General features: G+C 46.7%; 2 protein-coding genes across 2 annotated transcripts; one reads left to right on the forward strand and one right to left on the reverse strand.

Moving 5' to 3' along the window:
- Positions 1-3174: 3174 nt before the first annotated feature.
- MAD2L1 (mitotic arrest deficient 2 like 1) lies at positions 3175-5558 on the forward strand. Its single transcript, XM_086464590.1, has 5 exons — positions 3175-3277; positions 3451-3597; positions 3733-3853; positions 4482-4585; positions 5386-5558. Exons 1-5 carry the CDS (start codon positions 3202-3204, stop codon positions 5556-5558), a joined length of 621 nt encoding a protein of 206 aa, XP_086320716.1. The 5' UTR covers positions 3175-3201.
- A 1104-nt stretch (positions 5559-6662) lies between these two features.
- On the reverse strand, positions 6663-11385 carry RPL7L1 (ribosomal protein L7 like 1). Its single transcript, XM_086464195.1, has 7 exons — positions 11362-11385; positions 11119-11227; positions 8778-8941; positions 8464-8601; positions 8086-8195; positions 7641-7853; positions 6663-7381 (listed from the first exon to the last, which is right to left on the reverse strand). The coding sequence occupies exons 1-6, from the start codon at positions 11373-11375 to the stop codon at positions 7645-7647; spliced, it is 744 nt and encodes a 247-aa protein (XP_086320321.1). The 5' UTR covers positions 11376-11385; the 3' UTR covers positions 6663-7381; positions 7641-7644.
- Positions 11386-12309: the final 924 nt, after the last annotated feature.

A 12309-nucleotide genomic window follows, 5' to 3' on the forward strand; every position in this document is an offset into this window, starting at 1 on the left:
TTAAGGTTTTAGCATGAGATAATTAAAGCAAGGATAGCCAGCTCCTGGTGCGCCAGAACATATAACTCAGCCTGTCATCTTCGTTCCTGAGAGTCCCTCAAAGTTGTGGTCAGGAAGCAGGCTGTCAGCCACACAAATCATTCGCTAACCCACAGCAGTCTCCCTGCTGATCTCCCTCGCAAGAGCCCCGCAGCCTTCCTCCTGTCATGTGCCCTCCACACAAACTACAGGCACCACCACCGCACAGAGCATGCCCATGCAGTGACACAACGGAAGGACCTACGTACGTATGTGCCCCTCGCACTTGATCGGGCTATGGGCAAGCAGTGACTGCAGATTGGTTACATGACATGGAAGCACATTCCCTGGGTGCCTGCTGGGGGATATTGGGTTGAGCTGGCACAGAAGCTGAGTGGCACCGACCTAAACGAGGTTGGTTTAGTACTTGTACTAGATCAGTACTTGTACCAGAGAAACAAACATGAGACGATTGGAGAATGTGAAGGGGAAAGCAACAAACACGTTGTCAGGTAACTAAACCTGCATGCAGGTGAATTACTGATGGGGAGCAGGAGGGGAACATCTTGATGGCATGAGAAGAGACATTCTAGTAGAAGAAATACAAAGGTTAAGAAAAAGAAAGATGCTACTTCATGGACTTAAAAGACTGAACTTTTCAAAACTAATGAATTGGCCATGGAAAAATAACGTGTTAAAAGACAAAGGGAAATACTAGACGCCTAGGAGAAAGGAGAAGTATTGAAAATATGCAGCTCTTAACATCACAGCATATATAAGAAATGTAAAGAAAAGTAGTAACACATTGTAAGAGGGAAAAGTATTTCCCTAGAGAGAGAAAAATTAAAATTACAAAGGTGGTGTTTGGTAGTGGGTTTTGGTGGGTTGTTGTTTTTTTTTTTTTTGGGGGGGGGGGGGCAGGGGGGCATATCAGGGCAGAAGCCCGTGTTAACTGCAATACAGAAGTGGGGCTAGAGAAGTGATCTAAACCCCTGTGAAATTCCATGTGCCAGGTTCACCGAAGGAAGCTCAGAGCTTTAACACAGGTACTGGGGGTCACCACCACCTCTCAATACCTCCCAGATGAATCTTGGGAGAAATAAAGATGACGCATTTAAGTCTGTTGTTGATAAGCATAGCTGCCCAGTCATATCAACAACAGACCTTCAAGCCATCTACACCGAAATACAGTGAAACAAATTTGTGGCAAACCAAGAAGCATCTGGATTTTTTTTCTTCCATTTGGTTTTAACAGTAATAAAACAGCTGGAGGAGAAACGTGTAAATATTAATCATAAGCTCTACTATTCTTGCCTGGCCTCATACAACAGGGCTTTTCAAGCTCTTGTTATCACAAAAATGAGCAGCTCTCCAAAACCTCAGAGAAAACAAAATGGACGAAAAGCCAAGTAGGGAAAAAAAAAGAGAGGGGGTGGGGGGGCGTTGAGACCATTTTGGGACAGATGAATAAAAGCATGATAGTACATTAGGTTTGAAGCAAACCAGCTGATATTCACAGCTATCTAGCTGCTAAAAGCTGGGCTTTGGATGAAAAATGCTTCCATTACCATAGGCTTTGAAATACACAACTCAAAAAATATTTTATTCAGAAGACTAATGCGTAACACAATCGCTAGTGATCAAGACCCAGAATAAAGTTCTCTAGGTTAACAACTAAATTATTCAGACCTTTCAGAACTTCAGCACATGATTTCAGGACTATACTATCTGTTTTAATCACAGTAGCACGAAACCTGAAGCAAACTGTACTTCCTTTTAGAGCAAAAATTGGAACCAACAGAAAGTCTAAGCTTTTGAGAAAAAGTATTTTATTATGACAAAATAAGCAATCACACCATTGATTTACTCTTTTAGCAGCTGGCCTACTGCACTGTGTAATGACCATACGGTTTTTAGCCTAGGTTTAAAATACTTCTGTTTTGAACATCACTTTATTTCAAGGCTGTTCTGATCAGTCTCTTTCAAGGTCAATATGGGCATCTAACACAGGTATGTCTTAGATGATAACGCCTATTCATTTCAGACACTTCAGAAAAATCACTTTCGGGGAAGGATTTCGTTTGCAGCTCTTCCATGCCCAACAAATCCATCCACTTTTCACTTTGCACTTACTTGCCTATTGATTGATTTTGTCAGCTGACTAGCTGGCCACCTAGTTACAACTCCAGAAGACTATGGCTTCCCCTCTTCATGATACTATTTAAGTATTTCAACACTTAACATTTCCTTGCTGTTTCACTCGCTCTCTTATCTGCTAACCTCTGCCAGAGTTCCCTCTGTTTGATAGCCACCGCTAGCTGCAGTGTCTCCCTTGGTGCCCCTGTAACAAGAGGATTGAAGTGCCTTGACCAACTAGCAATTACTGTGGCAGCCTGACAGCAGGGCCGGGAATGCCCAGACTGGTGAGCTCGGCGGCTCCCTGCCTTTCTCAATGCCTCTTAACCCCTTTCTTTTTGTGTTACCCGCTATCCTACGGATTTAAGGAGAAAGTGTGTGTTTCATCCCGCTTTCCCAGGTTCTCCTTGCCTGCCTTTTGACAGTGCTTGCAGACAGGCCGCTTTTTAGACAGCTACTACAGGATTTACATAGTGAATGCTACCAAAAATCACCCATAAATGGTACTTGCTTCATCTCGTTCGTACCTGGAAAGTATCATTTAAAGTTCAAAAGCGCCTTCCCGTGGACGAATGCACCTAAGCAAAACTCTGAACTCGAACTTCCAACAGCATTTCCACGGCGAGGACTCACTCCACCCCCAGCCTGTGCTCCCCTCAGCCCCGCCACAGGCGACGGCTCGGCCCTACAGCCGGTGGGAAGTGTAACGCGGGAAAACCTTTTCTTTCCGACAGGCAGCTCCCGAACCCGCGCCCAACAGCCGTTTCCACGGATGCCAGGACGGCAGCGCCCCTTCCCCACGGCCAGGCACGGCGCGACCGGCGGGACCGGCCGCTGTGCCCCGCCCGCAGCTTCCCTCCCCTCAGCCGCCCGCCGCGCCCCACGCATGCGCCCCGAGACGGCCCGCTCCCCAACGGCCCGCGCACGGGGAGGAGGAGGAGGAGGAGGAGGCGCGGCCTCGCTAGCGCGCGTGCGCGGCGGCGGGCTGACGGGGCGGGGCTCGATTTGAACCGGGGCGGCGGGGAAGCGGCGGCCGCGGCAGCCCCCATGGCCAAGCAGCTCGGCCGGGATCAGCAGGGCATCACCCTGCGGGGCAGTGCCGAGATCGTCGCCGAGTTTTTCTGTAAGGGGCTGCGGGGGGGGTGGTGGTGGTAAGGGGGGGCCGGCCCCGGGGACCGGGGTGGGCGGGCGGCCGGTGGGCCTCCTGCGAGGCGACATGGCCGCCGGGGTGGGGGGGAACCGGCCGCTTCACGCGCACACACACCCCCCTTTCCCGCTCCTTTCCGCGTGTTGCAGCCTATGGAATCAACAGCATCCTCTACCAGCGGGGCATCTACCCCCCCGAGACCTTCACCCGCGTCCAGAAGTACGGGCTGACCCTCCTCGTCACCACCGACCCCGAGCTGAAGAACTACCTCAACAACGTGGTGGAGCAGATGAAAGGTGGCGGGGCGCGGGGGGTGGCCGGGCCGGGGAGCTGAGGGGCTGCCTCCAGCCGCTGGCGGGTGGCTGCTGTGCCCTCCTTGGGGTGTCCCCGCTGACGCCTGTTGTCCTCTCCCCCCTCCTGGCTTCTTTCAGAGTGGCTGTACAGGTGCATCGTGCAGCGCCTGGTGGTGGTCATCTCGAGTATCGAAAACAACGAGGTTCTGGAGCGGTGGCAGTTCGACATAGAGTGCGACAAAGCTGCAAAGGATGAGAGGTGAGTGTCAGTGTTCCTCAGCACCTGCTCTTCCCTACAGCTGCGCAGGCACAAGGCAAACATCACGTGTGTCAGCACTGTTCTGGCCCCTCAGAGCAGCTGAGAGAGCCTTTTCTCAGTACGCACATGGAAGGTGTTCCTTCAAACCTCACCAAACCTAATACCTGTCTTAATGCTTCTGTTTCTAAAACACACATATGACTGCAGCATATGTAATCCTCAGGTGTGGCTTTTTGTGTTTGTGGGTCTTTTTAAAGCATTAGATCAAAACTTGATTTTTAATCTTCAACAAAGTATATAAAATCCTGTATTGGGTACATGCCCTAAAGAAGTACCGCCTTCCTGTTGTTATGCCAAAATTTTCTCATAGATTCTGGACTGAGAATAAATGTAACATTCATTACAAATACTGTGAAACTTCACAAAAAAAAAAACCAAACAATAAAGAGGAACTGTCACTCAACTTTCCTAAGCCTATCCACCTAGAGCTCAAAAGAGTGTCACTCACTACTATAAAAAAAAAAATCCTATAGCAAACGGACCAGCAGAGCTTAACAGACAGAACTGCATTTAAAGAAAACTGTCAGTAGAAGCTTGCTTTCTTAACGGAGTTTTTCTATCTTTCCAGTGCACCCCGAGAAAAATCTCACAAAGCTATTCAGGATGAAATTCGTTCTGTTATCAGACAAATAACTGCCACAGTAACTTTTCTGCCACTGTTGGAAACTGCCTGTGAGTATTCCTGACTTCGCTAAAGAAATCAAGCTTTTCTGTGTTTGTTTTTTTTAATTTAAAAACCTCAACACCTCTTCCACTTTAGCAAATATTTTTCTGCTAATTTTCTGGGACTCTTTAATTATTACGTGTCACATACCGTCACATTTCTGAGAGCATTTCATTAAACCAAGATCGTGACTCTTGCAATTGTCTACAGTATGGAAAACAGTATGTTGGATCAAATACTTCTCAGAATTTTCCTATAGTTTCTTGCACAAGAAACAGCAAAAATAATTGCAAATGTAAATACTGTGTGCCATCTCTCATTAAGGAACTTGGAGCAACTTCATCATTTAAAGGGACTAGTGGTACTTTTTCCCCAAAATACTTAAAGCTTTTTTTTTTTTTTTTGTCAAAAGGACAGAACTCAGGGTGGCTTGTCTAACAATGAAACTCGTATGTGTACTCTGAGGAATGTAATTTTCATAAATAATAAATTATTCTGTGACTCTAGCTGTGGGCAGGCTTGTATAAATAACCATTAAGCTCATATTAAGTGGAACATATGAGCTCAGCTCCACAGCATTTTAACACGTTTAAAAAAAATCTGCACATCATGCTTGAGAGAACTAAAAAAGCTACACAGGACTATAATCAGGACTTAATTTCATGCTTTAACTATTTGTTCTCACGTAACTAGTATCTGTGTAACTTCTGAGAACCTTGGTACGTGTCTCAAGTCGTAGAAGATGCACTTTAGCTTCAAACATGCCATTTTCTTACACATGCATTGATTTGCTCCCACTTGCTTACAGGTGCCTTTGACTTGCTGATATACACAGATAAAGATTTGGCGGTGCCAGAAAAGTGGGAAGAATCGGGACCGCAGTTCATAGCCAATTCGGAAGAGGTCCGTCTTCGTTCCTTCACTACTACAATCCACAAAGTAAATAGCATGGTGGCTTACAAAAAGGATTCCTTCCCCTAAGGCGTGGGGGGTTTGTATATGTCCTGTCACCTTGTATAGTTCCTGTTCATAGCGCAGCTCAGTCTTGAACACATGGTTACTGCTGCTCCTGCTGAAGCACAGTGCAGGGAAAAGGCAACGTGTTTGTCTGTGATGGAGAACATGGTGTAACACCAGACGAAGCTGGAATTGCCTTTGAAGAGGCCTACATAACCTATCCATGATGGCTCGGTTCTTAACTGTGAGCTAAACCGAGGGTCTGTTCAACTACTCCATTCACTAGAAATGCTGCCTAAGTCTAGGGTAATTGCTAGAATTGTGTTCAGATCCTGTCATTTCGTATTTTAAGACTGTCTATTATTGTCTATTATAAACTGCATTCTATTAGCAGGCTTAAGTTTGCTTTGGGACTAAAAAAAAAATCTCACTCCTGACATGCCAGTTCTTCATGTTAAAAACCTGGGCTGTGTTATTCCCAGAAACAATCCCAGAATAAATCAACAGAACAATTCTGAAGTTATGTGTACCTCTTTACAATGAAAGCTGTTTATCAGGAAAACTTCAGACAGATGAAGCCTTGTATATTGACTGCCAGACTCCAGTTCTGGGGCTGGTGTTCCAAGCTGGTGTACGTCTCATGTCTGTCAGGTGTTTTATATGTTTGTATTCTTGTTTTACAGAATAAAGCTTGAAATTGTATAGTGTTCTCTAATTCAGTCTGTAGCACTTCCTGTTTTAAATGGTTTTATGAATACTACATCTTAGTTTATAACTGTCATAGAACTAGTACCCTTAAGGCATTCCACTTCTATTGTAACTTGAAGTGTTTCCCAAGTCTCAAAACAAGTGGTGTGGAGTGCAGATGAAATCTGTCCATGGATTAATAGTTTGCCCCCACTTAAGTCTTCAAATAGCAGTATAAATAGTCAGTGTCCTAAGGATTAAGCACAGGGCCTTCGTTAGGACTTTTCCTGCCGCCTTCACACGTTTTTGTACTGGAAGAAAATAGGGATTTAAAACTAAGTGTTAACAGAACTTTCAGGCTCTCCCATGGTTCTGTTTGTTTCTTTCACCAGCAGTATTTAACTTTTCCCCCTCTAGACAAGTTATGTATGACTCCTCCTATTATAACAGTGTAATTTCAAGTTTATTTAAAAAACATTGATTAGACATACTCCAGCACTGTATTACAAAGTTTCTGGGCTTTCCTACCAGGAAATAGTTCTTCCCAGCAGCCCCAATCTAGCAGAATTGAAAAGGCAGCCTTTTGTAACTCAGGAGCACAGAACCACTGCTTTTTAAAATAAATACAATCACAAACAGGATCGTTACATTATTCATTACTTGGGCTTGCACTGCAGTAACAGAGGAACACCTTGTGTCTTCAGCCTGTGAGCAATATCCTTACACAGGTGACTGCACCACCCCTTCACACCCAGAAGGAGGTGTGCTTCAAGGAGTGCAAGTTCACGCGCTTCCCCTGGGGAGGACTGGATCAAAGCAGCAAGTGCAAGTCAGCTGTAGCAGAAATTTAAACCAGGAACTGACACCCACTGCTTTATACCACAGGGGAGATCAGGAGGCGACCGGTAACGAGTGTAAAACCCCCTTGTTTTACAGAGATGCAGGTCGGATTGCTCCAGGAAGTTGAAGTCACTTCTCTCTTGTACCACATAGAATTTTTCTTCTTCTTTATGACCTAAGTCCATCTCTGTTATCATCTGTATATTTTTTTTAATAGAGGCACCAACAGTCAAGAGATGTATCATTGCATAGAGATAATGTCCATGAAAACTACATGTGAAAAGGAACAGGTTATAAATCCTGAAGTTTTCACCAAGACCCTGCAGAACAGGAAAGAAGAAAAAAAAAGTCACACTAATGCAATCTCCCAGAAGTCAAGCCTCTATGGAGGTCTCTGATTGATAGGATTTGCTGATATCCAATGGGACCTACACTCTTCAATAGTTTTCCCTGCTTTGAGGGTCACTGCTGTAGAGTGAAGAATCAAAACCAAAGGAGCCCCCCTCACCTCCGACGGCAGTATCTTAGGAAACTGGATAAAGGGTAAGATTGGGAAGTTACACAACAGGCACTCCTCACCTGCCTAGTTCAGCTGACGTATAAGCTGGTTGATTTCTTCGCCTCTGCAGCCAGGCTTCCCCATTTCCTTGAGGAACCCCACTTTGTTACGTGAAGCGTAGCGAGCCACTGACAGATGGAATGGCCATAGAAAGTTTGTGACTTTTTTGAAATACTTCCCAGCTGAGTAGATTTCATGAATAAGGTCTTCCAGGCAAATAATACCATAGTCCCCTGCAGAAAAAAAAAAAATATTAAAAAAATGCAACAAAACAAGAAAAAGCCCCCACAAACCACATACACAAGATGCCCAACTGTATTATCTTTCCTCACCCTACTCCAGAATTGCCAGTCCTCCATATACAACTCTTGCAAGATTTTTCTCCCTCCCCTCCCTCTTAGGTCAGATTATAAACTCTCAACATCCGCCTCTTTGCTTGACCCATTTTCTCATCCTCTTCCTCACCCAAATGTTCCTCTATCAGCATATTGTCTGTCAGAGGCATCTTCTTTTTCTCAATCTTGGCTTGGCCCCGTTTCAGGATGAGCTCTCGTACAGATTTCAGGTTAGGGTGTCTGTGCAAAAAGAAAAACCAAATTCTGTAATAGAGAGACACGATACAGCAGCAAGTCCCATCCTACTTCTTTGTATAGAGGTGGGAAAGTAACCAAATTATGTTTAGAACAACAAGAAAAGGGACAATAACAAGTTTTAGATATCAAGCTGACAAAGTTTTGACCATTACTGGAAAAGCCAGCTATGGATTTGGGACACCAGATGGAGAATCAAAAAGCTACGATATTTACATACAAACTGCTGTCAAGTCACAGGACTGATACTTACCCCCACGCCACGTAAGGTTCCACAATCTGCAGCATCTTCAGCGATAAAGGAGTCAGTTTAACAAATGTTCCAGTGAAATTTTTTCTCAGCCGCAGCAACTCAATGGCTCTTCTTACCCTCTTACTCACTCCCTTAATACTGAGTCAGAAAAAACACACTGTAAGTAACTCTCTTTCTTTCATACAGCAACAAAAGGTCTCAGACTGCCTGCAACAAGACGTGTCTGGGTTGATCACACTTCCTTTGCTCAGAAATCATATGACAGCTACAAACGGTAGCAAGAACAAAGGTAAGGGGTAACAAAGGTTCCTCACTCTGCAATCCGCACAACGAAGGCCAGCTTGTGCTCCTCGGGTACGGCCGCCTGCCCAGGCCGCTGCTCCAGGCGCCTCAGCCGGGTGTCATCTCGGTGCTTGCGCCACGAGTCTCGAACAAAAGCCTCAAGGCGTTTGAAATGGATTTGTTTCCCCTTCTGGTGCTGAAGACAAAAGGATAAGGAACTTGATGAACTGTGCTCTTTCAAATAAGTGCTACTAATTTAAACACAGAAAAACCATCTCACTTGAAAAAAAAAAATCTTGTCAGAATTTTGGGAAAATGTAAAGCTTTTTTTAAATTAGAAAGAAAGATATTTAAATGCTTATCCTTAGCTCAAAAACAAGTGCATTCACCCAAAGCACAGTGCTTTCTCGCATGAATAGGAGCTGAATAAACATGGTAGTTACCCAATAATATTTTTGATACACTACTGGCTGAATTATTGGGCCATTTTAAATTAAGAATCTAACATTATGCGTCTTTTGTTCTATTTCACCTTGAAACTCACCCATGAAGTTGGTCTGAATTTTCAAAGCAGGTAACCTGATCAAAATCTCATCACTACAATCATTTTTTTAATGAGACTCTTAAGAGGTGGCTATTTAACATTATTGCTTATGCTTCCACTTCCACCTTCGAAACATAGCAAGCCATTGATATATTTAAAAACACAAACACAGTTTCTAACACAAACGGCAGGAGTTCCGCACACAATCCCACTCCACAAAAAGACTCACTGGGAAAGCTTTAAGCCACTTCCAAGACAGGCACCAGCTCTGCTAGCTGAGATACAGCAGAACAGGTCTCGAATTCTGAAACAGAAAGGTCTCCTGTGCTCTGCCAGCTTGGAAACCAGAGTCTGCATTAGCAACATGTGCCGCCCTACACCCAGAAAAAGGCTTCACGGCGACCTGTCTATGCTCTAACAGATTTTTCTAGCTAATGATAGCTAGCAAGCTCTAAAGGCACTCTCTGGAAAGCACACCATCTCCACGAAGGTTTACAATGCAAAGGTGAACTGCTTTCAGACAGTGTAATCCCACCTGCTGTAACCAAAGGCGTCCCTGCTCACTGTGTCGACGGAGGGTCACAATCACGACAAACTTATCTACACAGCTGCAGGTAAGCTGGCACTTTTTTACTGCAGCGCCGGGAAGCGCGGGGGATAGCTCCTCCTAATGTGCTTCAAAGTTACATCAAAAATTCAACATTTTTATATCCTTTTTCTGCAAAGTCATGATCTTTAACATATTTTAACATAAGCATGCATGTTATGCCCGCTATTAATTTTGACACTTACAATGATTGGTCCACCCTATTATATAACTTTATTAATATTCCTAGACTAGTATAATCATTGGTTATTTTACTGATCAAAATCTCTGATATACAAATTAGGATGGCGAGGATGTGAGAGTCTTCACAGCAACATTCCTTTGTTTCTATGGTTTCATCACATCAGATAACTAGCTGAGAATGTATAATGTTACCCCTTGTACCTGTCTCCCTGCCTCCCCGTTCTGTGTTCTGCACAATCTCACAATTCGTAGCAGCTCTAGCTTTGGCCATCTTCGTAAGGCCTGCATCTGCTGTCTCTTAGCATAAGTGAGGTTTTGTATATTTCTTACCATAACGCAAATGAATTGAATGAGGAAATTAATACAAGACTTTAGTTGTTCATTAAAAACAATTAATTATCAATTTAAAGTAATTAGCTATTCAAAATTCAGACCTGATCATAACAACTGCAGAGGGGTTGGACTAGATGGTCTCTAAAGGTCCCTTCCAAACCAAACTGTTGTACGATTCCATGGTAGCACAAACGACTCCGCAGCGTCGCATTTCACCACGTGTGGCTGTACACACACGCACCCTGGTCATCACTGACCTAACAGGCACAACTCAAAGAGTCCTCAATAAGTCTGTGATTCGCTATAACAAGCCAGAAAGTTTTGTCCTCTTTACAGGGCCCAGAGACACATGGGGAAGACGCTCAACAACTGAAGAGATACCCTCTGAGGGGATGCTTGAGTTTAACCCAGCGGATCATCACAGCATCAACACGGAGCCTCAGCAACGCGCTGGCTCCCTCCCCCGCCCACCCGCGGAGCTCCGGCAGCCCCCCTCGCAGCGCAAGCCGATCACTGCGATCATCCGTACGGAAGTTACGATCCCCTCCTCCAAAACACAGGTCCGCACAGCACCGCAGATCCACCCCCGCACAACCCGGCTCTCCCGGCCGGCCGCCACCCGCAGACCGCCGGACAACGCCAACTCCTCCGCCCCGTCCCCTGCCGGCTGCCGCCGCGGGGACCCCCACCCCCGGCCAGCCCCTACCTTCCGCTTGTTGAGGAGCGCCTGCTTGGCCTGGGTGGCCTTGATGGCCTGGTAAGCCTTCCTCTTCTTCAGCAAGTTCTCCGGCACCAGCGGGATCCGCCGCCTCGGCCTGCGGAGCGGGAGAAGCCGGTCACATCAGCAGCCCCGCACCCCGAGACTCCCCCGCCGCCGCCCCCAGCCCCGCGACCGCGCAGTCCCCGCGGATGGCGGCGGATCCCCGACCCGCCGCTCCGCCACACTCACTCCTCCTCCGCCATCTTGCCGGGGTGCCGCTGTCGCGCATGCGCTGGGGAGGGCCGGTGTCACGGCCGTGCAGCCGGCGGTCCGGCTCCCCGCAGCTGTTTCAGCCGCCTCCGCCGCTGACCCTGAGGCGCTCGGAGGCGTGTGGCCGGGGAAGGGAGGGACGAGCCGTTGCGGTCCAGGCCGCGCTCTCCCGCGGGAAGGGGTGCGGGCGAGATGGCGGCTCTGTGACAGCCTGAAGATCACCGGTGGAGCCTGCATGCAGGCCCGGCCCCCCACCAGGGACTGCTTTGAAACCAGGTGGCGTCTCTGCCTCGCTTCAAAGCTCACAAAGCGTGCCGGAAGGGAAAAAACTACCTTTTTTTTAAAAAAAAAAAAAAAAAAAAAAAAAAAAGCAAAGGCACTGCACTTGCAGCCGGTGCTGCAGCCTCTGCCCGCGCCCTGTTGGCGGGGTGGGAGCTCCCCGCTCCCGTACCCCTCGCTGATCCCGGGCGGGTTTCCCAGGCCGCTGCAGAGCCTGGAGACAGCTGCCGGGGTGGGCCAGCCGGAGGTTTTGCCCCAGGCTCGGGCCTGCCGCAGATTTGTGGGAGGATATGGCGGCATCCACGTTTGGCAACACTGCAGGGTTTAAGCACCTTCCCTCTTTGCTGCTCCACCTCACTTAAAAGATACCAAGGCCAGCGTTGTTATCCTTGTTGTGAGGGCTGAGGAATGGAAAGAATGGCCTTGTAGGGCTGCGGCCTCTGGATCTGACTGCTGCTGCCAGCAGCTTGTGGGGCCGTATCCAGAAGACACCCTCAGGCTGTGATGTGTCCTTCGCCCTGAGGGAAGGGGTTAAGGGGTTAAGGAAGTCTTGGTGAAAATATTATTGCTTAATGATGATCTAGATTGCTTTGTAACCCAAAGAATCAAGCTAATGGATAGTGCTTAATATTTTGCTGACTATTGTAC

The sequence above is a fragment of the Leptosomus discolor genome, chromosome 4 (genome assembly GCF_034619465.1).
Source record: "Leptosomus discolor isolate bLepDis1 chromosome 4, bLepDis1.hap2, whole genome shotgun sequence".
Taxonomy (NCBI): domain Eukaryota; kingdom Metazoa; phylum Chordata; class Aves; order Leptosomiformes; family Leptosomidae; genus Leptosomus; species Leptosomus discolor.